We start from the raw sequence: 27,553 nt of genomic DNA on the forward strand, positions 1-27,553 counted from the left end.
AAAACAGCAGTGTATTACAAACTTTGTATTATAAATCAGTAATTCTGTATAAATGTCAACTAAAAGTGATATAGACAAAAGATCAATGAATGTCACTCTACCTCTTTTTTATAAATAGATTTATTGGACTTGGAGATCTCTCTCTTGGAGATCAGTCAGTTCTTAAACCTCATAGTCACTGTTTTATGTAAAATCCAGTTTGCAGTAGAGCCAAAACAATAAAAACACATCACAGTGCAAATACTAATGGGACTACTCTGCATTATGTGCTACATTATTCCATGCTTTAGTCGATTTATTCCTCTTTTTAAAATTTTTTCTTAACTTCTAATTGTTCTATGTATGAAATCAGCAGGCAACTAATACAATTCCATATTGTTTCTTCAGCTGGGCTTAACAAGGATTTTCCAAGTACTAACAGATGTAGGCTGGAGGTGTTGACATGTAGTCATTTTATCATTCTAGCTCATCGCTAACATCAAAGATGTTTATAGTTCAAAGCCCTCAGAAGCCGCCCCGATTCCTCCAAACTCACAAAGGTTAAATATGGGGCATTACAATGGTGAATGAACCAGCATGTAGCATTTGATCCGAGTGAGGGAAAAAAAACAAAACAACTTACTATGAAAAAGAACAACTTTCTATGTTTATCTGGCAACTGAGGTTCGGACTTTTGCTTCATAGGGAACAATAGTTCATACATCTAACTATAAAGCACGGACTCTCTGTTTGTTTCTCTGTATGTGTGTATGTCCTCCGCATGTATTGAAAACCATTCAACTGATCTACTTCACACTTGGTGGCTGTATTGCTGGGGACCCAAGGACATGCAGTGTCGAATTTGGTGCAATTTGGACACACAATACAATACGTTCTGTATTAATTAAGTTTGAATAAACAAGCAAACAGCACTCTGTGCAGCAGTGCTGGACAGGGTTTCAAGGCTATGCGGACTGAGTCGAGCATGATTAGCATGAGCAGGAACAGCGCCACCCTGCCATACTTCCAATTCCAATTGTGTAAGTTTGCCATACTAACTTATAAGACTCATAATGTTACTACTGGCAAAATACCATTCCTACTTTAATCCATGCTCTACTTTCTAACTGCAGGGGTTATGTCAAAGCAAGCGACTAATATGCCCGATGAACCAAAGTGTATTTCAGCTGTGTTTCTGACTTGGAGTAGCTGCAACTTAGGTGTGTTTTTCAGGGGTACTGTACTGTTATAGGGGAAACACTGAAGTATGATCAAGAAAGACAATATATGAAGGAAGAACTTAGGAGGACTGGAGTTCAAGAGCTCAGTGTTAAAACTTTAATGAACCAGTCAAGTGGGTGGAGCAGTAGAGTTTTCTTTGAGTTCATTAGACACACAGGATTAATGTGTAGGATTTAATCTCTGGTCCACACTCCGGAGGAGAAGGTGGCAGTAATGCACCTAATACGCTGGTTGTCAACTGTTGTTATAAATCAAAATAAAGATTTTTTTTTGACAGAATGGTACATCCTGTCAGCCGAGGTGTTTCCTATCTGTGCAGCAAAACGTAGCAGTTTCACCCCGACGGTCCCGGTGCTTCCTCCGCAGGCTCCACTTCACTCAGCTGCCCGTCAGACACGCTGCTTCTTTCCACTTTAACCGGGACTGTCTGGGTGAAAAAGTCTGTGGAGGGAAGCGCAGTCAGGCGGCGGAGGAGAAGGCAACAAATCGGTCTCTCATAATCGGCAGAAATGGCCGATGCCAATATTTCATTTTAGAGCTTTTATCGGCCGATACCGATGACGTGCCGATAATATCGTGCATCCCTACTGATTACCATATCATCATCATGATGCTTTGCCAATTTATTAATATACATATAAAAATATAATATTATATGTATATTTTGGCATGGCAACTTCCATCACTTTGACAGCTGCTGTCTATATAAAGTTCACTGTACAGGGAAACATTTTTATAACACCTGACAATGTAAAGTGAATGTAGAATATTATTTTGTCCATTAGTGTCACCTTGACCACCTCCCGTCGTCATGGAACATTTTGCTTTATCAAGACTTTTTTGTCATACAACTTGTCCAACCATTCACATTGTTGGCAACTATATTAATATTTTCTAATTTTTTTTCAGGTCCTCTAATACAACTACTGGAACAACTGAATATATTATGTTTCTGTCTGCTGATTTCTGAAAGCAGGACTTGAAGCTCTGTGGAGTGCTTCTTTTTACTCTTTGGTAACATTTTTTGAATTAAACAAATGGAGCAGAACAGATCGCTTTATATGGCATTTTAGGCCATTTAGTAACATTTGTTTCATCTGTTTGATTTATGACAATTTTGTGCAGTTAAGAGAGTTTGGGGAATACTTGTTAGAGCAAACCTCATAGAAAAAATTAAGAGATTTAGGATAAGTATACAAAAATCTTCTTGCATGAGGCCCATTAAGTCCAAGCATGGCCTCAACCTGTTCAGCTCCCGTCAAGTTTATCCCTAAATCACTTGAATCCAACAGGTGTTTACAATACCTAATCCAGCCTCACAAACATTTAGACCACAAACGCAGTCAATCATCACTCATTATTATAGTAAAGGATTCAAAACTATCTTGTTTAAACCTCTTAAATATACAGTAGCCATGTCCTCAGGCAGTCCTTCAGAACAAATACACATACACAGAATTATGGTCAAAAGCCCACGCACATATAATACGCACTTATAATACTTTAGTACCCAAAGGGATCAATACTTCATCTCACAGAGGGTATGTCCTCATTAATCAGATAGCAGACAGTGGCGCAATTATCCCTGCTGTTTGGTTTTGTGTGTTTTCCTGTTTGAATGTGTGTATGAAACTGATAGATAGGAAAAGCACCCTGAGGATTTGTGGTATTAATTGTTATTTGGGAATACACACAACAGTCAATATGCGTCTGATGATGACAACCAGTGAAAAACACAAGGACTGCACATGCACAGATTCAGTCACTGACATGCACAAAGCAAAATGAAGAGAAAAGTCCCTTCAGTGTGTTGGTAAATCAATGGCTTAAAGAGTGTGGAGGCCACGACGGAGCATGGGTAGGAGAATAGAAGGAACAGGGAGGGAGTGTGGGAAGGCGAAGAGAGAAGGAAAAAAAATAACAACAAAGAAAAGACGGAGGCACGGCTATAGATGAGGAAGGGGGAGAGGGAGAACAGGCAGACAAAGGGCATATATTAGGAAAGCAACAGATCATAACTGGCCTCTTCAAGTTCCAACTGTTTGACCATGAGCACACTTAAATGCTTAAATGTATGGTGTAAATAAAGTATGGAGAAAAAAGTTATTGTGAGTGAAAATTAATTCTAGAACAAAGGTGGAAAGAAACAGGAAGCAGATTCATCAGACATCTGTTAAGCACAATACTACATTCAAAGTCTTTTATTCATGTTTGCTGCACATCTATCAGTTCAAATTTTCAAGAAATGTAAACGATTACCTTTTGATGTTTTTGATGTTAACTATAGTCTGCATTTTTTCATAGCCATTCAACGTGTTTACATTCTGTCATTACAATAGTAGTTTCCATTGCTAGTGGCGGTGTCTCCAATTCCTGCACTGAATAAGAACTACATTCCTGTGCACAGCGATGCAGCATGCAATCCAGCATTGCAGTTTGTTATTTTATCTTGGTGATACCAGCCTCCCGGTTTACTGTTCACTCTCCTACAGCTGCATCAGAGCTGTATTAAGTTACTGATAAAGCAAACTCAACATACGGCCACTACACTTTAAAAATGTTCAACTGGCCAAACATGTGGTGGCTTTTATTGTGAAGCAGTCAAAGGAAACACAATGTATTTGTCACAGAGGTCAGCGTTGACCACGATATTTGAAAATGTGTTCGCAAAATGGTCATTTTTATCTTTGACGGCGGACCAGTTTTAAACATTGCAGGAAATAATTAAATGAGAAGCGGCAGCAAGAGTGAGATGTAGATGAAGAGCTGCAGGTGACAGGCTACACACCATCAACTCCTCAGCAAGATAACTGTTCCCTGCTGTCGTGTAGAAAACTACCGCTGTGTGCAGCTTGAAATCATATTGTAGTTGCTCATGGCATGATGGAAAGAGGCCAATTAATTACCAACGAGAGTCTCTTTGGCTTTGGCTAAAGATGATACACCAATTGCTCAAGGAGCTGTAGTATTAAATAACACTGCTGCCAAATCAACTAGCACTGAAATCTTGGGAATTTAAACTTTGGTGCATTTTTTAATACAGGCATAAAAAGTGAGGTGAGTGAAATGCAAGCAAAGAAAACAAAAAAACACATCAGCGAGACAAAGGGGTAGCAGGTGAAAAGAGCTGCCTGGTGCAATAGAGGAGAGTCAAGGAGAGAAAATAGGATGGAGATGAAAAGAGGGATGTGAAAGAAAGAGAGATGACACAGAGGAGAAGGGCATAATGGCAGGGAGTGGGCCTGTTTGCCGCTGATCTCCAGTGACCTGTGAGTTTTGACCCCTACCACACCCTGTCATTCACAGCCTGCCTCTTAATGCGCCTTAAGGCCTGCTGCAAGGTCAAAGTTCATTCCCAGAGTGCAAAGGTCCAACAAGGACTCCAGAGGCTTGGGTACGACACGTTTGGCACCGAGCAATAAGTAACACACGACATAGGACAGGACAGGGTGGATGTTGGTGTATCTGTAGTGGTAATACCCTTAAGACAGCAAGAGTGGGAGAATAAGTAGTGGAGCGTTGAAAAAAAACGACAAAGGGAGGGGGGAGAAGGGATGAATAGAGGGTTGGAGAGGAGAGAGGAGAGATTGAGAGTGGAAAGACCCAAAATAGCCAGATCTCTACTTTCAAAGCTGTAATTACAGCTGCCAAAACTAGAATGATGAGCAATCTAAACAGAGTCTGGGGCCTCTAATTTAAACTCCACAAGCTTAATATTTTATTGTGTCATTTTATGGTGATGGCTAAACACAGCTGAATGAAGTGCCTTTGTGATCACCTGTCAGACCAGCCCTCCAATTTCTTTGTCGGTGATGCATGTGTGATTCTGGAGATAAATGTTTGCATTTACAGCAGCCTGAGTGCGTGCTTTTGCCTACCAGAGCTTGTAGAAGATACAGTAGAATGGAGTATGATCTAAACTGAGTTTCTATAGGTCAATAATAATAATCATCATCACGCTCTGACTAGTCTTCCTTCCTTTTCCTCTCATGCTTTCAATTTTATTTCACTTTAAATTTCGAACTAAACGTTGGTATATGTGTGTACCCACCAGAAGCTCTGTCAGAAATGGACTTTTTAGCCACATTTCTATAATACACTCTTTAAATTTCAGTCATTTTTAACTGTATCTTTTAACTGGATAAAGGATTTTAGTCACACAGAAACCCCAGTTTTTAATGTAAGACTGTTTTATTCAGTATTTTTGCCGGTTTTGATTACGGGGTCCGGCTGTCTGGGAGAGTAGGATACCTCCTGACTGTGGGAGGCTGGCTGCTGAGCGTCGCCTGCCCAAATTAAACTGTGAAACCTGTGAGCAGTGTGGGAGAATTTCAGCTGTCTGTCAGCACCAACCAGGAGGACACCACGGCTTCTTAACATGCTTTCCAGAGGCTGATCCGTCACAGCAGGCACAGTCTTTGGGCCTGTGTCATAAGCTAGCCTGTGGCTCAGCAGCAGCATCACGGCCAGCCCACAAGTTCTTGTTTATGCAACACCGAAGACAAACACGACGGTCAGCATAATGGTGTTGGCCACTGAGCTCATCCATATCAAAAGTGTTGAGTTGCAATCAATAGAAACTTTGATTGATGAATTCCTGCAATGTCAGGCTCAGCTGTGCTCCAAATAAGCTGACATCCAAACTGACTCAACTGAAGAACTAGTGAGACCGGATGATGGTCCTGGATCTTTTCACAGCCTTACAACCTGGTCTTTAGTGGTAAAGGGAAAGAAGGCTCTCTATCCCCTTTTTGACCCTGAGAATGAACTCCCCCTGAGAGACTATTTCCCTCCTTTGGCTGAGCTTGCAGATAGCTCATTTCCTCCGCTTGCAGCTAGTAGCGCAAGTGACCTATTCACATCATCAACAAGGAGACGTTCTATCTCCACTCCTTCATCCAGCGAGACAGGCTCTCGCTCTAGCCCTCTGTCTAAGACCTAGCGTCTACGGGTAGATCACTCTGCCCCTAAGCCCTGCACAACACCTCAGCAGCGCTCTCCTGCGCCTCTGTCCTCTTGGCCTGCATCAGCTCTATTACCCACTCCTGTAGGCGGTGAGGGTGCTACCACCGCTGATGCAGTGACAGTTCTTGTAAATCATCCCAGCAGGCTCACCATCTATGATGGGTGGTTTAGTGGCTTAATGGTCAACCTGAGATTCTTGTGATCAGTGATTCTGTCATCAAGTTTGTTAAAATTCCTTGTGGCATCACCTACTGTTTCTCTGGATTTAAAGTATCTGATGTGATGTGATAATCATTGAACAAGTTCCTGCTATCCTTGATCTTTACCCCTCTGTCCACACTGTAATTGCGCATGTTGGAGCTAATGATGTAATGTCTAGGCAATTGATCAAAATTAAGTCTGACTTTGAGTCTCTGACAACAACTATAGAGAGCCTTGGGAAAAACTGTACTCTATCTGGCCCCATCCTATCCTTAGGAAAGGGTTTGAAACACTTTAGTCGCCTCTTTAGCCTGCATTACTGATTACAGAACTTCTGTATTGCCACTGGATATGGATTCATAAGCAATTTTGAGTCGTTCTATCCCAGGAAGGACCAGAACAAAAAGGATGGCATTCATCCAAATGGACTGGGGGTAAAGCTTCAGACCCTAATTCTACAGCATCACTGGCCTGACAACATCTGAAAACAGTCTATTAAATTGTTGTCTTGTCTCCTATTACCTTATATACTTGAACCTGTGCCTGCTGCCTCTGTGAGCTCCAATTCTGTTGTTATTCCCTGTAATTCTGCTCCTTCTCAGACATGCCTAACCGAGTCTACTCCATATAAGTTTAAGACCAGAAAAGGCTTAGGACTGATTCATTGGAATATCAGAAGTCTACTCCAGCATCAGAAACCTGATCACTTGAAATTATTAATCTCAAGTAGATCCAGATATTCTGGCTCTTTCAGAAACATGGTTTAAAAATAGCATTAGTGATTCTGAGGTAGCCTTAGATGATTATAATCTTTTTAAAATAGACACAGTTGGAAGGGATGGCATGGTGGCCGCCTATGTCAAATCTTCTTTTTCTGCTTCTATTCTACATGCTATTACTGTTCCCAAATGTTTAAATACATCGCCCTAAAGATAAATAGTGGCTCTAATAATTCCATTGTTGTAATTGGGATTTAAAGACCTCCTTCAGCTTATGCTAGGTCTATTGATTATCTGGCAGAGTAAATCTCTCAGTATACCACCTTGGAAATGATAGTTCTGGGACATTTTACCGCTGATTGGTTGACTGTTGCTTCTACCTACCTACCATAATCTGGCCTAATCTGCCTAATAACGCTTTAAGATCTACTCTAACTGATTTAACTTAACAGGAGTGACAAAAGTGCATTGCAAGTGGTGTTTTCCATTTAGGAATTAGGAAGGAAATCATTGTCTTATTGCATGTATTATTCATGGCAAGAAACAAAGCTTGGTCCCTCGCTAGACGCACCACAGAGGCATCCCATTGGGTCTCATTTAGAAAGATTAGAAATAAATGCCCATCCCTTGTGAGAAAGGCTAAATCTGATTATTATATAAACTTGGGCTATAGCTCTTATTCAAACCAGGCAAAATTAGGGAAAGTGGTAAAATCTAATAATCTAATCTAATCTATGATCACATACCACTCAACGTCTGTTAGTACCGGTTTTTAAATGATTTGTTTTTATATCTTGCATCTTTTATTATCTGTACTTATATACTTGTTTTACTTGATCTGTTTTTGTATTTGTATCTTTTATTAACTGTGCTTATATTTGTTTTAATTGATTGTTTTCTTTTGTCTTTTCTTTTCTATTTTTTAAGTCATTTTAAAATATACTTTGTCATTGTAAATGAGGGCCAGCCCTCAATTAATTTCTTTGACTTAAAATAAAGGCAATACAAGTATCCTCAAGCATTGTGCCTATCTACTCCTCACTTTCTTCTTTTTTTAAATATTAGAGGAATAATAATAAGTCAAATAACTATCCTCTTTCATATCCATGCTTGCCTTTTTATTTCTTCTGTAATCTAGTTAAAAGTGCAGGAAAGAAAACGCTTCTTGTATCATTTGGCAAGTAAAGGACGACCCAAATTTAAGGGTATGCAAATCATCATAACCTCTTTAACAAATTATGCCCCAGATTTTAATGGAAGTAAACATAATTAAGAAAATCTGTTAATTATTGAGATCGCACCTCCCCTGCTTGAGAGCTGAGTTCTAGTTCACAACGCACACATAATACAAACAAAGCTGCTTTATTCACATGCACAAATACAAAACAACGTATGTTTGGCTCTCTCTACAGCTCACACACTCACATTCTCACACACACTCTCACACACACACTCTCTCACACACACACACACGATTTCTCCTTTTACTACTATTATATAGCCTCATGCACACACTCCAGGATAGCCACAGGGGCTTCACGGGGTGTAACAGCAGAATAGGGCAAGAGGAAGAGAGGGTAGTGCTGGAAAACTTACAAGGCAAGAGCTGGAATGTGTGAACATACACACACACTCACCGGCAAGCGAGCGGGCAGGAAAACCTTCAGGGTCCAACCCTGGAGGAAGTGTTCAGGGGCTCAGCAGGATCTGAGACAACACTGCTTTCCTTTCATTTCATTTCAGTTTTTCTCTTCTTCTTACCCTCTAATCTCCTCTCCTACCTGCGGCTTCTAATCCTATCATCTAACACATTCATACACAAATCACGAATAATTAATTCTTCTCATAATTTTATCCAATTAAGGACCATGTGCAAACAAGCACAGAATCCCTAACCAGCTGCGTTGTTCTAATTTAATGAGGGGACGTGAGGATATGCAAATCATTGTTCTTTTTTACTGAAGAAATTCACCTGTTCCTGACAACTCGTAATCTACACAGTAACGCTGTTATAATGGCAACATAAAGCCAACCATCATGTTACAAAAGTTTTATGAGTAAGGCCTGAAAAGATATTAGGCAATGAATTCAATTTATTGAATAATTGCCAGGTAAAAAGCTCATAAAAATACAATTACTTTACCTCACATTTTACAACATTAGAAATATTTGATTGAAAAGGTCAGTTGGAGACACAACTAATGTCAACTATTACTACTACCCAGTCAACATGAGCAGGCAGACAAGCCTCCAGGACATTGGCCCACTTCCTGCAAGCTGCTAGTCAACTTGGAGTTGAACAAAAGATCTATCTAGGTCATTGTTGGTGGATAGTGCACAAACAAGCAATATGACCTCTCAGTCCCATAAGAGCTAAAGACAGAGGTCAGTGAAAAAGCGTATTTACCGACATAGACCTACACAAACAAGCACCCTGACCCTCTCTTTCTGCTGGCTGCCTGACCACATCATTCCAGCTTATACAGAGTGAGATAGAGACCTGTAAATGTGATAAAGATGGAATCTGTTAAAGGCCTCCTTGTGCTTAAGTATATGGCCAAATTAGATGGTAAAGGTCCTGCTCACAAGAGAGGTGTCTAATGAGGGGAGTGGGTTAGCCTAGGGCTGATCAAGCAGGTGGCATTCCACTTCAAGCAGCAGAAACAAATGAGGATGGAGAGGGAGGGCGGATTACAACAAACCCTTACAAAGAGCAAAGCTTACTCGAAAGCAGGCCCTACTAAGGGGTCATAGGTAGGCTAAGTGCCCACGGCTAAGAAGCCTTATCCAGGTTAGAAAGGTGACATTCTTGTGGGACTAATAGATGCAATCCAGCCCCCTCACTGGCCTCAGACCACAAGACCATAATAAAAATGACCCAGATATTTATTTACCACCTCTAACCTCCATTTCTGTCATGGAATACCAAAAAAAAAAAATTTACTACCATTTGTAACTTTTATTTTGTAATCACAAAAATATTTCATCATTGCAAAGTCTGTGGATACAAACACTTTTATTAAAAAAACAAGGTGTTACTCAAACATAGACCCATCTTACATGACGTGAACAACATGTTTGAAAGAAAATTGGCAAAAGAAAATGCTCATTCATTTCCATCCACTACTATTAGGTCAATATTGGGAATTGGGCTAACCAAGATGAACCACTGCAGAAGAAGACGGTGCAATGACATGACATAATGAAAGGAGCTCCAGTCAAACCTCAAATTATGGAAAAATGTGGAAAATGTGATAGAAGTCTGGTATTTCTGTTTGTTTCATGTACAGCAGTAATTTGAGGAACAATTTACAGTCTCCTAATTGCTCCACACACGTCTGATGTTTTCATCTTTCAGTGGAAGCTTGAGTGAAATTTAAGTCTTATGCTTCATGTACGTCATCATTTATTCACCAAGTCTGTTTCCATGGGATCTTTAATCAATACACCAACTTTTCCACCTCAGTCAAGCATAATAACATGAATATGATATTTTGACTTTTTTGGATGTTCTGGTGTTTCCATTCAGTTTTTTAAATGCGTGAATTTAAAATGCACATAAAAACAGGTGGAATGAAATGCACCTACTGTCTGATTAATACTTCAGATTTACAGCAACAATTCAAGGTTGGCTAAACTATTAAATGAATCTAATATTAGAATCACATCTCAGAATAACAGAGCACCATTGTAAAGCTCATAGCTATTGTTAGGTCTAAACATCTCTACAGTGTGAAGATTCTGCCTGCACAGAATTTCATGTGAAAGCCATTAACTTCACTGTCCACTGTGTTCTGTCTTTCAAAATACACTTTACTTTGATGTCGAGGAAATCTATTAAGAGGTTCTAAGGAAGCTCTGACAAGCCTGGCAAAAACCAAAAGCTGTATAATCTAAGCTGAATTTAAAGGAGCCTCTTATTTTGGGTACTCTGTTTTTGTCTCATTCACCTGTGACCTGTGTGTTTGTGACCCCTAGGACCGACCCTTAGGGTGCCAACATCTTGTCTTAACAATGTGTTACTGAAGGTCATAAACTCCACATTCTGGCCCTTCAAACACCCTTCATCGGCTCTCTTGTAATCTGTTTGTTTGTGTGTGTGGTCACTCCAGGTCCTTTCACAAAGTATTGAACAGATTCTGATGCAGTCCTGACCCCCCCCCCCCCCCCCCCCCCCCCTTCACACACACACAAATCTACGTAACCTACTGCAGTGAGTCTGTTGGAGCCAAATAACAGATGGACATTGAAGTCGAAAATGGGATGAACAAGGGGATAAAATACAGAGACAGAGATGAGCACAGAGTTCACAGATTGGATGAGTAAGGACACACACCTACACAATATGACAAGCAATAAACTAAAAACTATTTCTGCTAAATTTTTTTTTACTGGATTTGACTGACTTAAAAATTTCTTTTAAAAAGCACACATGATATAATCTACATTATACATCATAATATTAAAAGTGTATCTAAGTATGCAAGCAGCACTGACTGCAGGAGGTTGTTTAGGGGCATTGAAAAAAAATGAATGCTGAGTCACTGCACTAGGGCTTGAGCAGCAGGCGGACAGGAAGAAAACAGTGAAGGTATCATGGGAGCCTGCTGAGGAGAACAGGACTCTTGCATCTGCTAATATACCAGAAAAGTCACAGAAAAAGAGATGCAAAAGGGGGCAGGAGAGAGAATGGAAAGAACAGCGAGGAGAGGAGAGGAGAGGAGAGGAGAGGAGAGGAGAGGAGAGGAGAGGAGAGGAGAGGAGAGGAGAGGAGAGGAGAGGAGAGAGGAGTGGGGAGGGGAGAGGAGAGGAGAGGAGAGAGGAGTGGGGAGGGAAGGGGAGGGAAGGGAAGGGAAGGGGAGGGGAGAGGAGGGGGGAATGGGGAGGGGAGGGGAGGAGGAGAGGAGAGGAGGCAAAAGAGAGCTGAATAAAAAGGAGAATAATGTAGTTGTGGGGAAGGTTGGGGAGGGGAAATGAAGGTATTAAGTAGTAGGGGAAAGGAGAAAAGGAGACAGATGGAAGTGAAAGGTATGGAAATGTACAGAGAGGAGAGAGAGGGAGAGGAATGCAATAGGAAAGTAGCCTGGAGAAGGACGGGACATAACTACCTGTTCTCACTGCTTCTCAGCCTGACTCAGCATAACCTGAAGTCACTTCAACTTTGTCCTTTAACGCTGAGTCAGCATGCAGTTGGACAGGCCCCAGAGACCCTACTGTCACAGCTGAAACACTCAACAACAATATCATTCGGGTGTTCGGGCATACACCGATTACATTACTTGCCCACCACTCCGCTGTCATTTAGCTTTTTAAAAATAGAAACTCTCAGTGGGACGAAGGACTCTACAATTATAAACTGAAAGGGTCTGCACCATGAGTGTCCACAGCAGCAGCAGAGTCTCAACACAGAGCAGCTGAGTGAGACGTCTGTCCTCCCTCGTGTCGCTCCCTTACCCACACAGATCATTCAATAGTCAAAACTGATCAGGGATCAGATAAGCTTTACTCTTTCTGAATGACTGCGTGTGTTGAAATCGCTGGATCTGCTTTCTTCATGTCTCTTTTATATGTGAAAGGGACACTGGACATTTTCGGTTTGTTGAAACTCAATGAGCAGGATGATATACTGTATATCTGAAGTATTTATGTTTCAGTGTAATGAAATACCTGGATCTGTTGGATATTTATTCATAATTGGAATATGATCATTTTTGAATTTCACCCAAAATATCCTTGCTATCACTCACCCCTGCTGCACATTTAAAGGACCAGTGAGTAAGAGTTAGTTTAGGGGACCAGTGTGTAAGATTTAGTGGTATCCAGCGGTGAGGTTGCAGATTGCAACCAACTGACTGAGAGAGTGAGTGAACGTGTGTGAGAGAAACAGGAATGTTGGATTGTGTCGAAGCGGCAGCAAATTAATCAGCTCGTTTCTACCTGCTGCCTTGAGGGCTAGACAGGCTGACAGGCCAGCAAATAAGGATGACTCATCCTGACTCACACACAGAAACACAGGTGGGCACACACACACACACACACACACACACATAAATAGCGTGATGGATTATCCCTACTGTAAAACCTGCTTTTGTAGCTTCCAATTGCCCTGAAAGGAAACCTCTCATGCTCTCTCAGATTCTTCTTCCCTTTTTGCAAATACTCCCTCACTTACAAAACTCATTCTATCACACACACACAGTCTTTTTTTTCTCTAGCCCCTCTTCCCTCCGCCTTCCCAGCCGCATTGACAAACATAGCCCTGCAGCCACCGACCTGTGACTCATCCTCATAGCCGGAGTCTGTCAGGATGCGTGCACAGACACAAGCGTATGCGCAGCCATGAACACACACACGCGTACATGCGCATCGGGACCACATTCCAATCTGTCTGTCTTTTGTGAAGATGAGACTCTGGTGTGGTGAGGGGTTTACAGATCTCGTCGAGCTGATACCTGAACAACCTTCAAAAGATCCTTTGATCTGTTGAGTTATAGTAGGCACACATGCACACACACACATACGCAGCCTGTTACATGAACTTTGTCATCAGTCTTTTGGACACTGTCAATAGACGCCTCATGCCGAGCAAAGGCAGATTCTTTAAGGCCCATCTATTGTTAAACTCAACATGTAGCACTAAGTTTAGGTAGTGAGATGTCCCACTTCTTCTTCTTCTGCAGTGTACAGTGAAATGTTGGCTTTAATTTCAACTGACAAGCTCAAGTTTTCTCTCTCTCTTATTTTGTTAAAGACAAAAAACTAAGCTTAAAATTAAAAGCTTACATGGAAAGATTCAAAATAAAGAATAAAAGACCTGTAACAGTTTAACTTCTAGTGAGTTGTTAGCAGGACAAAATAAGGGAGGGAGTTCAACTGTCTGTTTCCTCCTTTCGTAAAAGTATTCTCAGGTACAATCTGGAGATGTCCTCCCCAAGGTCCAACTGCCATACACATACATTAAGACCAGAGAACAAAAGCATGTGTGTGCGTGTGTAACAGGATAGACTTGAGTGCCACTGCAGGTTAAGTGTTGTAGTCTTGAATGAGCTACCAGAGCGGCTGTGTGGTGAGTGGTCCCCAGTGTCCCTCTGCATTATTAGCTTCAACTTCTTTGTGTGTGTGTGTGTGCGTGCATTGTTTACCTGCTTTGGGTCCATGGTGGGTCTCGTCAAGCACCAGACTGTTCATACATTTAAGCTCCCAGTCTTGGACCTCAGTGTTCCACAGGGCAGGCACCAACACAGTATACTGGGCGCTGTGGATGGGAGTCAGATGGGGAGACGGAGGGAGAGGGTAGGAGAACAGGTGATGTAATTAAAGAAGGGCACACTTAAAAGGGGTCATATTAGGAAAAACTCACTTTTTCAGTGCTTGTACATATATTTTGTATATATATTTGATGCCCCTTCTTACATCACATGGGGCGAAGCTAGGATAAGCTCAGCTAAGCTAAGGGGGAAAAAATTTGCCAGTATCGTGGGGCTGGATCGGGGGACAGAGCCACTGCTTGCTGACAGACAGCTGCTGAGCCCGAGTGAGATCTGCAGGACAGAGCCAGCCGTGGAGCAGAGCTGAAGAGTTCTGCATTGCTGCTGCTGGTTCTTGATGATGTAGTTATATTGGCATCCTTTTGATCCATTTATTACAATTAAATCACAGAAAAATCTAAGTTTATTTAGACTCAAACTAGTCGTTCTGAACATGGCTGTTATTAAAACCCCAGGGAACTGTGTTAACTTGTGGAAAAGGGGTATAATATGGCCTCTTTAACACAGAGAGCCATTAAGAGTATTTCACAATATGTTAAACTTTTCATTTACTGTATACTGACAATGATGGAGGATCAGACGAACTGATTGGGGAGTGGAGCAGATAGACACGAGAGAGAGAGAGAGAGAGAGAGAGAGCGTGAGAGGCTTAGAGAGAGTGAGAGAGGCTGAGATAAGAGTGATATGTGATTGGGACAGATCTCATGGTTGAGCTATCCGACCCAGTACATAATGATAAATGGCTGCAGTCGGCAATAGAATGAGTGCTTGTGTGAGAATGAAAATAGAGCGATCATGAGGGAAGATGAATGATGTGTACAATTTTGGGTAATGGGTTCAGGCAAGATCCCAGCATGCATTTCACAGATGGTGATGTGCACTGTAAACCATTGGTTAGTCGTGGCAAGGCAACAGTTGGACAACTCTAGACATCATTATGCTTCTCTTTCATTTTTTGCACAATACTGTATTTACAGCACATACATTTTCAATCTGGATATGAAATGTAATGGGTGATTAAAGGGTTCCAACTCTTTAAGGGTGTTTTTAAACCTAGAGTTCATTTGCTCTGATATGAATGAGTGTAAAACTTGGTGCATTTTCCTCTTGGTTCAGTTTCTTTTCACACAGAGAAAAATCCAAGCAAATCAAAATGTGTCACTACGAGCCATGTGAGAATGGTCTCTCTGCTCATTGGTCAAATGTGTCTGGGGTGAGAGCAAGAGCATAAACACAGGAAGAAGTTCCTGAAGAAGGTCCAATCTGCCAAAAATATGCAACGTACTCTGTTACGCTAGTCCATATATATCTACTCTACATGTGTACATATTGGGTAGATATATTCCATGTAACTGACCGCTAATTCATAACGGTATAAGTCTGAAGATGCCCCCTATTTCTAGTTGATTTACATTTGTTGTTTATATATTCCTTATTTGTAGTTGTTATTTGATAGTTTTATGTTTTGAATTGGACAGCTCATCTCTGTGTAGTTACCTGCATTTCCCTCAAGGTGGCAGACAATCCCCTTGCTGAGTTGGTTAACTGCCCATGCTAAGCTGACTAGGTGAGTCCGTGTATATTAGATCTAGTCACCTGCTGTGTAGCGGTCATTAGCTTGGCGTGCTCAGCAGAGAAACATGCATGAAGAGTTGGAGCGATGCTAATGCTATCCAGGGATGACAAGGGGATGTATCCAGGGTCGAGACGAGAGAAAACTATCTGAAATCTTGGTTAACACCCTTGGTGAGTGGAATGAGGTATGTGAAGTAGTCTCAATTACCTTCAGTGCAGGTACTGCGGGTTTGAGTTGTTCATTCAAACTGTTTGAAACGTTTCTTTGTTTCGTTTGTTTACATTATTAGCATGCAGCGTCGTCTTATTAGATTATTATTAGAGCACCATTGGTTTCGTTCTTTGTGTGAATTTAAATGTGTTTGTTTATTTGAGGGAAAAGTTAATTGGAGTTTGATTGAATGGGGGAATGTTTTTATGTACTATAATGTTCAGGATTTGTCTGTTTATTCACTGCTCGTGGTATGAATTAAATTTAAATGCAGTTTAGTCAGCTTTGTATGAGGGTTTGAATTTAGTTTGGATAGTGTTTACACTCATTGTGTAAGTGTTCATTAGACAGTAGTATTAGTAAGATAAGTTACTGTCAGTCCTTATTTAGTGACTACTTTTAATAGTTGTTTAATTCAATTTATCATCCTGTGTGCTATAATATTGATAAATGACTGTAGACAAATATTTTAATTTTTGTATTTTGTATATTTTCTATAGTCTCCACGGTGCTTTCCACGGTGCATGAGATGATGATTGGTAATGAGAAATAAACAAACCGTGAAGCATCAGTTTGGGACTCTCTGCGTCTTGCTCAATCAAGCCAAGGGCTGTGACACACCATGTAGTCAGATGATGCCAAGTATATATTTATGGCACTTCTCCTGGTCAGACCTCGATTCACTCTCCAGCTAGCAACTGATGATTTCGCTCATCCGCATTCCAGTATGTAAAGCACACCAGCCTATGGGAGAAGTTTAGCTTACAGATCAAGGTCGTATCACGTTCCTACTGTAAATGAACCACTCCAGTGTTTGTTTGGGACCGGACTGAGACCACATCCTCAAAAGGTCTCTCAGTATAGTTGTTTTGGTCCACACCCGAGTATGATTGCTGTACTGTAAAGTCCAATTCAACCAGACTAAACAGCACAGGTTTGAAAACGCCCTAAATTTGTAGATGCAAGATAAAAACATCGATATATTACTTATATACTGCATATAGCTCACATTAGCTTGATCAACTCAAGTTAGCAATTTGTTGAAAGAGCGTTAATCTGAATGATCTAGTTTGACAGCAAATACACCCGCCCTTTATGTGAGCCCTCAAGCCCTGAATCTCCTCTACGTACAAGTTGTTGTAGTCGGTCACACTGAAAGACACATGTAGCTCCCTAATAGGAGACTTGGAGGAAGATAGATTCACTCATAAGTCCTCCTGAGTCCTATCATAGTTTTGTAGGCTGATCTAATTGGGTGATAAGTGAGATGCAATGCAGCACAAATAGAAACAATAAGGGGATAGAGTGCAGCAATGCTGGCTTTATTCTGGACTTTAATTCTCTTTCTACTGTTTTATAAGTATATTTTTACTTTAATAAAAAGCCTCCCTGTTTTCTGATTTACTCCCATTTGGGTGATCCCTGATGTCACTTTTTTAAATGACAGCACACTTGTCACCACCTAGTGGCAAAACAAACCTGCTATTGTTGATATAAATGGGGATAGTTGTGATACTGGTGGGAAACCAACCAAATATCTTAAATGGAAAGGCTATCATCATCAACAATAGCACATGATACAAGGTACCGCACAGTTAGTGGTCTATGGATGTTGACTGTGGAGTTCAAATATGAGACTCATGTGTATGAGTATCTTCACCATTTTAACAGTGTTTTCTATGTTTTTTTTTACCATAATAATGATTTTTCAAACATAAATCTCAACAGTTCCAAATCCAGCCATCTCCTCAAAACTCTGAGGGTACAGAAAGATATGAGGTGATATATAATGCACATAAGTGTTTCTCAGGAAAACACCGCAAATCTCTAGACTTGATCTGTCAAAGCTTTAATATGTGCTTTGTACAGCTTAGATATAGGTTTACATAACAAGATGTTAAAACAGATAAGGCACCCACTCTGACTATCCCAAACCAATTGTCTGTATCAAGTTGCACAGGGGAAGGCTCGGTGAATAAAGACATGGACTTGTATTTCAGACAGCTGAATGGGAAGTTAAAAAAAAAAAAAAAATTCTAAAATGCATATCATGTCAAATGGATGATCAACTCAAGCAACAGAGACCCGCTGAGAGATCCTCAGTCTGAATGCATTCGGGAAATTTAAAATGGTTGAAAGAGAAGGAAAAAACGAAGCAGAGACTTCATAGAAGCTAGTCTTGTCAGTGTGAAGTAAACAAATGATGTGTCAACCCCTGTGGCTGAACGAGGGTGTCAATATGTCAATGAGGATAAATGAATGAATGAAAGGAGGCATAGAGGAGGGGGGAGGGGGGTGGGGGGCACAGATAAGAAAATGAGAACACAGGGGAGGAGGGACAGCCCAGGGAGGTTTATGGGAATTGACTATTGCGAAGGAGCGGGTAAACAAAAGAGAGAGACAGGCAGAGATAGGACTGGTGGAGGGCATTAAGGAATATATATGTGTGTGGGAAGTGAGTAGGAGGGGGTAAAGAGCAGGAGACAGAGAGAGAGACGGGACTGGGCACAGGAGATACAGACACTGAATGAGAGACAATGAAAAGTAGGCACTGAAAGAAAGAGGTAAATGAGTCAGAGGGCTAGCGGAGGTTGGGAGGGTAGGTTTTATTTTAGGGACTTGCTTAGATAATGGATGAGCCGCCAAAACAAATCAAATGCACCGCATTCGATGATGAAAACAACACAAACATTGTGTTCAAGCTAAATTGCAGCACAAACAGCAACTGGTGGCAAAAACTGTTGTTTGTCATTCAGTAACAGCTAGTGCAGAGGATTTTTTTTATTTTAAGAGATTAATACTTTGCTTCTTTCCCTGCGTTTCTGATATAAAATAAAGGGAGTTTATGGGTAGAAAAAGGGAGGATGATAATTTAGCAGCTAATGTTAAATTAAACTAGGCTTCAGGGGTGCACAAAGAGGTTTGGGGCAGAGATGAAATGAGAGACAAGAGAAGTAGGAGGCATCCAGATATGATGTATGTGCAGAGCTTTACACTAGAAGGCTGTTATCAAGTGGAAGGTTTCTTTGTGCTTACCTTAAATCTGAATTTAAGACATCACCAGCAACTAGTTTAGAGCAGATTGTGGTCCGGTATGAAACTTACACAAGCAGGAGACATCTTGCATTCAGCAGTTAAACTTTTGAAATGAAAAATATTTCCATATTCACAGATTCTGAATTTCTAATTGAGAAGTATATGTCACTTTAATCAGGTAATTCTTTTTTTGTGTGGAAAAGACAAACCTAAGAATCTTTATATAACTGGCAAAACATGTCTGGAGAGGATCTTTAACATGTTAAAATGCTAATATTTGTTAATTAGCACTAAACACAAAGTACTGCCGAAGCTGATGAGATCGCAATTAGTTTTGCAGTTATTTGGTCATAAACCAAAGTACTGGACAAAGTACTGGACTGTATAAATAGTCAAGTACTTCCAGTACTTGACTATTTATACACAGACACTAATTACAATCTAACAAAGTCACGGGTGTAGAAACTTACCCTTCACAGCCATTTAAAGCTGTGTATGTCAACTTGTGTGTATATTATCAAGTCAAACATTCAAGGGTATGTAAACTTTTGATCAGGGCCATTTAGGTGATTTCAGTTATCATTATGATTTAAAAAGGGCAAACACAATTATGTGAAAATAAATGGCTTCACCTGACCACTGTCAAAACAAAAAGTTTTCAGTCATATTTTCAAAAAAATTGACAATATTTCATGAATTCTACCAGGATATATAAACTTATGAGCACAATTGTAATGATGGTGCTAGATGGAAAGTCAGGGGATTACCACAGTTATTACAATTCATCCTGAGGGGAACATGAATGCCTCAATTTCATGGCAATCCATCTCTAAAGTTGCTGAAATCTTTAAATCTGGACACAGTGCTAGCATCACTAAAAACAGCTTGTGGGAGGCAGTGGGGGTATTAATACTAAATAAAAGAAGGAGAAGGAGACAGGTGGATGAGAAGTAGTCATAAGAAGATGCTGAAAATCTGTTCAGCTGTACAGAAACCAAAAGTTTCGATGAGCAGCAGGTGAAAGAGACAGCAGCCAAACATCAGAACAACAGACAGACAGAGAGAAAGAGCGTGTAGCTCTTTGACTGGTGACGTAGGCTGTTTTGGGAGTTATTGTTACAACCTATGACTGAGGTGACAGCTGATTGACAGCCCAGTGTAGACAGACAGTCACATGAGATGGATGAGCCTTCTCAACCAATCATTAATCAGAATGGCCTATATGGGTGCATGACAACTCCATTTTATACCATTCACACAGAGAAAAAGAGCAGGGAAACTTAAAGAGAATGAAGAGAGGCTGAAGATCTCTTCTTGCTCTCTTTCAACCCCCCTTCCTCACTTAGTGTACCGTCTCTCCAGGCGCTTCTCTCTCTCTCCCTCTAACCCCTCTATTCATCTTTCTTTCTCTCTTGTACCCCACTCGCTCCCGTCCCTCTTTCTTCAACAGTATCTTCCCAGTGTAAGAGGATCCTGCCCTGGGAGACAGTCGGACCACTTAGTGTTGACTTCTGACCAGGCTTTCATAATGATGCCAAGCAGGCAACAAGGACTTCTCAATGTGACATGATGGCAGGCTGCCCAATGAACACCAGAGCTAGAACAAAATGGGACTGTCAGCGCTGCCCTTGATGCATGCATATACAAACAGTATCTGAGGTTCACACATGGGCCAAAATGTGCTTTTTCTTTTCTTCTAGCACAGAAAACAGGACTTACTGTGATAACACGTTTGTGCTGTTGAGTTATATTTAAAGACAGCTATAACATGTTGCAAAGAAATCAAATGGTCAGTTAAACAGTTGTTTAGCTATTGCCAACAATAATCCTAAAGATTTGTCCTTCATAATCAACAAGTCATTTGCCACGTACCTAGCACACCTCATGATAAAGTGCTTTATCACTGCCTGAGACACAACTACGTTTATGGAAACTACTTGGCTGTGTGGCCTCCATTTATCCAGAGTCTACTGCACAGATCTCTGTCCAAGGTAAACAAACTCAAGTCCAAACAGTGGGACCTTTTCTACGATGAGAAGCACAGGAGTGTGAAATGTAAGTAGTTGAAGGGAGCTAATCTATTAAAACAAATATGATAAACTAGATTTTAATAATCAGCGCACACCAGTCCGTCACACACACTGGCTGTATACACAAACCCAGTGACCCCGCTGAGTTGCCATAACAACAGCGCCATGTCAACAAAACATGTCCGCCAGCGTGTGACGTTTATATTCAACATGGTGAGAGACAGACAGAGGGGTCCGGCTGAAAGCAGCATGGGCTGCCATTGAAGAAACTAATTTAGCATAAAGGATGTTTAATCCAAACATGTACAAAAACAACCACACAAAACAATGACACTTTACTTTTCTTGGAATGCTTGGTGTCAAAACATGTCCAGTCCTGATGAGCTGATTGATATTCATGAGCTGCCTGGGGTTTTTATTGAGGGCCAAGTCTAAAAAGTGAGCTCTCAAGCTCTGAGAACAGCGCTGCACATTCTTCAGTAGGACCGAATGCTTTCAATACATTCATGCGGGTGGTCTGGCACAATATTCATGGATGCCTGTCTCAGACAGCATATCTAAGCTTATTTTGAGTTAAACAAAATGAGGATTATTGACAGTTACACAAACATGCCAGGACGGAAATCATAAAGTTTATGGACGAGTTTTCCTTTACAAACTGTCAAGGATGAGTGCAGCACTGGGGCAGAGAAAACATTGCCACAGTGTCCTGAATCTTATGTATGGACATTTTCAGTATTTAGAAATAACTTGCTGGAAACCAGTAAAATGACTGTTACAGGACAGGATCTGTATCTGTATCTATCTGTACTTCTGTGCACACATACACACCAGTCAATATAGATTAATAATGCTGTCCCATGTACAACCTTATTTTACTTACACGTCAACAGGTACTCGCAGCAGCAGGGGTAACACTGCTCCCTCGTCATTAAGGTCCATCAGTCGAGGCTCCAGAAGCTCAATGATAGTCAGAGCAGTACGGAACACAGATGACAGGCCTGAGGAGAGACATGAACATATCCATGATACATGTAACATCAATGCTTTATTACATACATAGAAGGAGACGAGAGACATGAAACTAGCTCTGTCATGTATCGGACTATTACACTGGGCCCTGATTGTTATACTGATGTCCATATGAATAAAAACACAGAGAAAATATAACCACCATCTAAGACACTAAAAATAATTTATTAAAGCTATAAAACACATCGCCCTCTCCCACTGAGTGAATACAATAGTAATGTGACACATGTTTCAAGTCTGGTGTCAGTGTGTAGCATCATGTATGCGTGTTTGTGTGTGTGTACATACCGTGTAGTATGATGAGATCCCAAACAGCCAGGACAGAGTCCCAGCAGGGCAGGGAAGTGAAGAGAGTGAGAAACCATGGCATCACAAAATGGACTGATAATACTCCCACTGACTCCTGCAGGGGGGGTTGAAGATACAAAGAGGGTTGACTTGACAAAACCCAACAATGTAGTTGAATGGGTTTCTCAATGGGTTCCCTCAGAGATGTGACAGGGCTTCATGCTCGGCTGCTGCTGATACATACTAATAATCAACCATCAGCTTCCCAGGATCTGATGAACAATGTGTTAGTAATATTTCTACTAATCCTGGTGTATAATGTTGACAGCTTGTAAGAGCGGACATATGTCTTGCAAAAATAAGATTAAGATATCATGGGTCCCTCATGTTTAAGCCTGGCACCCACGATGCACTCAGCCTCTGTTTGTTCAGGTCTGGTGGGTACAGCACAAGTACAAAAATGTTTTTTTACAGCTCGCTTGCCTTAACTCTGCTGAACAGCTCTGTTACAAAGGAAATGCTGGACTCCGATCTCTAATAGGTGTGTATGTGTGTGTGTGTGTGTGTGTGTGTGTGTGAGTGTATTGCCTCCAAAAGGGCAGCTTTCCTTCGAGACCTGCTGAGTCAATGTGAAGTATAACAAGCCCTTCAAAGACACTTGAGCAGCACAAATGGAAGCATTGCATTAATTAACGTGTACGCACACACTTAGACTGAAGATTTTGAACAAAGGGGAACAAAAGTGCAACTGCAACATTGCGACAAATGCTCAGGTTCACCATTTTCAAAATCATAATTTTGAAAATTAGACTTTAACAAGACTATGAGTTCACAGCCATGCTAAGCTGCTCTGTGAGGCTGTACTCAGTGGTGCTTTGACCCTCATCAAATATAGTAGATTGCTTAGATATAGTAGATATCTTTCCTAAACAGAGAAGCTGGCTTGACACTGAGGACAAAGCACTGGCACAGTTGGATTTCTCGGGGCCAGAATATTCAGTTGAAGCAACTCCTTTAATGAGATGTCCCGTTTCATGAGACACCTTTACATTTCCCTCCTTGTTTGCAGCTGTGGTGTTGCATGTCTGAGGTGAGGCTCATTAAATGCACTTGAGTTTTCAGAAAATACTTAAAATAACAGTAGAGACGAAGGGAGAAAATTACACAGCTGTAGGTTTGTGCCCCCCTGTGAAAGCAGTAATACTGCCCACCATGACAAGCCTAGAGCCTCACAGAGTGAATGACAGGAGAGGCCCAGACGATGATGGACACACTACAGTGGCCTCTCGCTCTCAGATGAAGTACTCATCACTTGGCCATATCTGGCCTCAAACACAAATACACACACACATTTTCAAGACCTTTCTTGTCATTGTGGTTTTCAGGAGCATTTTCCCCTCTGAGGCAATGTTAGTAATTCCAGTACAAACTGAAGCACACAACTTTCTTCATGGTTTTCAGTTTCCCACTTATGATGAGTACCGTGTATAAATTGATTCCTGTTTCTTTGTGTGTCTTATTGCCGAGAATTAAAGAGCATCCTCAGGCACTCAAAGTACTCACCAAGTGCTGATAGAGCTTTGGCTTCCTGTGTTTCAGGAACTGGTCAAATACCTTCACCTGATGCTGGATCCTGAACGGACAAGAAAAAACAGAAATGTTTAGTTTAGTGCAACAGTTCATACAAACACCAGAAATAATGTTTTTATTTGTTTCAGGGACAGATGTAGTTGAAGAAAGTTAGTTTTTGTGGAATTATAAACAGGAATATAAACCATGGTCATATGACAATGAAAACCATCTGTATTACTACAAGGGATTAAATTTAAGACCTTTCTGATGAAACACACACTTATGATGCAAAAGCTACGCAGCTACATGTTGTAATTCTGTTATTCTTGACTAATTAGGATTAGAGCTGAAACAGTGGACTAAACAACTATCTATTGATCGACAGAAAATCAATCTGCAACTTGTTGATAATGGATTCATCATTTAGATAATTTTCAAAGTAAAAATGGCAAAAATTCACTGGTTCCAGATTTTCAAAAGTGAATATTTTATGGTTTTCTTATGTTTCTATGATAGCAAACTGGATATCTTCCAGTTTTAAACAGCTGGTTGGACTTAACAAGACATGTTAAGATGTCATCAGGGGCTCTGGGAATTTCTTATGGGTGTTTTTTTGCTATTTGTTAACATTCTGTAGACCAAATGATTGATGGAGAAAATAGTCAGTAGATTGATCCATCATGAAAATAATCGTTAGCTGCAGCCCTAATTAGGATAAATACTTCTGCAGTGATTTTTCAGTTGCCTTTGCCCTTTCCAACATCCTCTTTCTGTTTCACGACTAAAAGTAATCTATTGTTGCACTGCACAATTCAAGAAAAGCAGCTGATTTCTCTGCATCTGTCCTGTTTTTGTACGGTGATCAGATTTGATAATGATTTTATGACAAATTGTACCACAAAAAAACAAAACTTCCTTGATTTTCCTTAATTTTGCACATATCACTGAATGTTGTCATTTGTTGTACACAATATCCAGTAATTTGTAGAATTTCTTAAAACTACTGTACAATCAGTTTATAGTTGTTACATGTTTTTCTTTGTTTGATACATGAGGTGAATTCTTACTTGGTGAGGGTGAGCTCAAACAGTTCGGCCAGATATTTGGGTTTATCCAACAAAGCCGTCAGAGCCCAAAACGCCTCCTCCTCTCCCAACTGCATCAGCAGCACCGCAGCTATGTAGGACATCCCTGTGAGACACACAAATGCACACACACGTTCTTTTTAAAGGAAACACAGAACAGAATGAGGTGATGGTGTTTGATACACGACATCAAAAATATCTAAGACAAACACCCCAAGACTGAGACTCATACAACACTATGAAAATAGCTGAATAGAAGGAGCAGCAGGGTACACCCCTGAGCAGGATGTCAGAGTGTAACCTCAATATGCTTTGTATAGCTAACCATGCATACTGTACCTCATCATCAGTACTACTGTTAAAAGCCAAAAGAAATAGCATGAGGGTATCTTACTTCCTTAATTTGAGAAATTTCCTCTGGGAACAACATACAGGAAAGACATACTGTAATGCAGGGAGATATCGTTGAAAACTGTAAAGCATGAATTTGATAAAAGACAAAAGTTTTATTTGACTGGATTTTAACACCTACTGGTTCTGCCATGATGCAAAAATTAACAACACTTTTTTCCAGAAACAAAGTAATGTAAAAAATGCAAAATACAAATGTTTGCAATCCTTTGGAAAGCATTGCCAAGTATCAAACTTATTTAGGGTTCATCAGGTTTAAGATGATTTTCATACATTTTCTGTATTCTCAGAATATGTCTGATCTTAACCTAATATTTAAGAGACAAAATGGGATATAAAAGCTGCTGATTATCCAGGGTTCCTGCAAAAAACTGAACAATAATAAATGGCAAATATCAGATTTCCTAGATGACAAAACATTAAAATATATATTAAAAATACATAGGGCTCACAAGTTGTATATGAAAACTTGTAATTAATAATGTAAAAACAAATATATTTCATTAACTGTGCATAGAGCAGAGCTTTCTGCATGAAGAAGTAACTTATTATATTTGTGGTCCCCTGCTTCCATCAAGTGGTCATATTATGTAGTGCAGTTATCTGCAGCACAGAACTAAGTGGGTCCCAAACTCTATCTGTCATGAAGCCCCCTGATGCTAAAATTGACTGCATTTTCATCAACCAGTAACAGTTCTGCAGAAACTAGTACCAAAAGAAGAGATGTACAATGACATAACATGATAAACAAGATCAAAAACATGAACTGCATGTTTCCTTTCACACATGCTTCTCGTTAGTTTTCGTTGTGCAAATGAAAACTGCAGGTTAAATTTGAGGGAGTTTTTAAACACAAATGACACAAAGCTCTGCTGCTATACTGTCAGCATCAGCTTCTTCATTTTTCTGGATTTGACTGACATGTTTGCTTTATGTGCATCACACATTTGTCTTTTCTTCCCTGTCAGAAGTCTGTCCATGATGTACTTTGCATGTTTTTGGTTGTCTGACTCCATGTAAAGAAGTAGTGATTGGATAATGTTTAAGGCAGAATTTTGTTAAAACCAATAAAACAGTACAACGGTTCAGTAAATTACCTTGGCTGTATCCAACCTGCGGGTTGTATTTGGCGTAGGCAATGAGGACCCTGAAGAGATTAGCTTGACCCTCAATGGCTTCTGGGCTCTCTCCCATCAGAGACCGGTGGGTAGGGAAGGAACGCTCTATAGGACAGGACATATGAGGTACTTTCTATTTTTTCTAACTAAAGTTAGCTTGTACCTGTTGTATCGACATCTAAACCTCCATTGTGTTCATTACGTTACTTCAACCTTGATCTTAGACATTATGCACTTCAAGAATGTAATATGTGTAATCCTAAAAGTCAACATTTAACCATGTTTACAACATTTTGAGCAGAGTCCATTTGAAATTCAGTCCTGACAAGTAGCCAAAATAGCCTCACTTTTAAAAAGTAATTCAACATGACACACTAGGCCTGTTTGAACTCACGCAGGTCGAGGGCGATCTGTCGAAAGAGTGTGATGTCGTCTACAGAGTAGCGGGGTTTGGGGCAGCTGGAGGGCTGCTGATGGTTCAAACCCAGATCGTTCTGAGTCTCGCTCAGCGTGGCGATTGCCGACAGGATGCCGTACTCACTGACACCCAAGTCCACCAGAGGTCCCCGCACCTCTGACAAGCACTTCTGTTGGAGAGAGCACAACAAATTCCCTTGTTGGAAATCAATAAATACTTTTACACACTTCTACTATGAATAAATAATAAAGAGGGATTGTCACTCATAAACATGTTGGATTACCCAACCTGGATTAGTTAAATTACTATAAAAACATGGTTATGGGTAGTGGTGGGGGAAAGGATGGATAAAAAATCCCAAACAGATGATAAATCAGTGACAGAATACAATATTTTGTTAAAT

At 40.5% G+C, this 27,553-nt stretch overlaps 1 protein-coding gene across 1 annotated transcript in view; it reads right to left on the bottom strand.

Moving 5' to 3' along the window:
• The window catches only part of si:ch211-266k8.4 (rab GTPase-activating protein 1), a 61,619-nt gene that overhangs the window by 32,063 nt on the left and 2,003 nt on the right, over positions 1 to 27,553 (bottom strand). The window contains exons 4-10 of the mRNA XM_042411344.1: positions 27,127 to 27,319; positions 26,712 to 26,837; positions 25,186 to 25,309; positions 24,110 to 24,179; positions 22,547 to 22,661; positions 22,110 to 22,227; positions 14,249 to 14,361 (exon numbers count right to left, since the gene is read on the bottom strand). Coding sequence (XP_042267278.1) covers positions 14,249 to 14,361; positions 22,110 to 22,227; positions 22,547 to 22,661; positions 24,110 to 24,179; positions 25,186 to 25,309; positions 26,712 to 26,837; positions 27,127 to 27,319 — 859 coding nt within the window. The remainder of the gene's footprint in view (positions 1 to 14,248; positions 14,362 to 22,109; positions 22,228 to 22,546; positions 22,662 to 24,109; positions 24,180 to 25,185; positions 25,310 to 26,711; positions 26,838 to 27,126; positions 27,320 to 27,553) is intronic.

This window comes from Thunnus maccoyii, chromosome 5 (genome assembly GCF_910596095.1).
Source record: "Thunnus maccoyii chromosome 5, fThuMac1.1, whole genome shotgun sequence".
Classification (NCBI taxonomy): Eukaryota; Metazoa; Chordata; class Actinopteri; order Scombriformes; family Scombridae; genus Thunnus; species Thunnus maccoyii.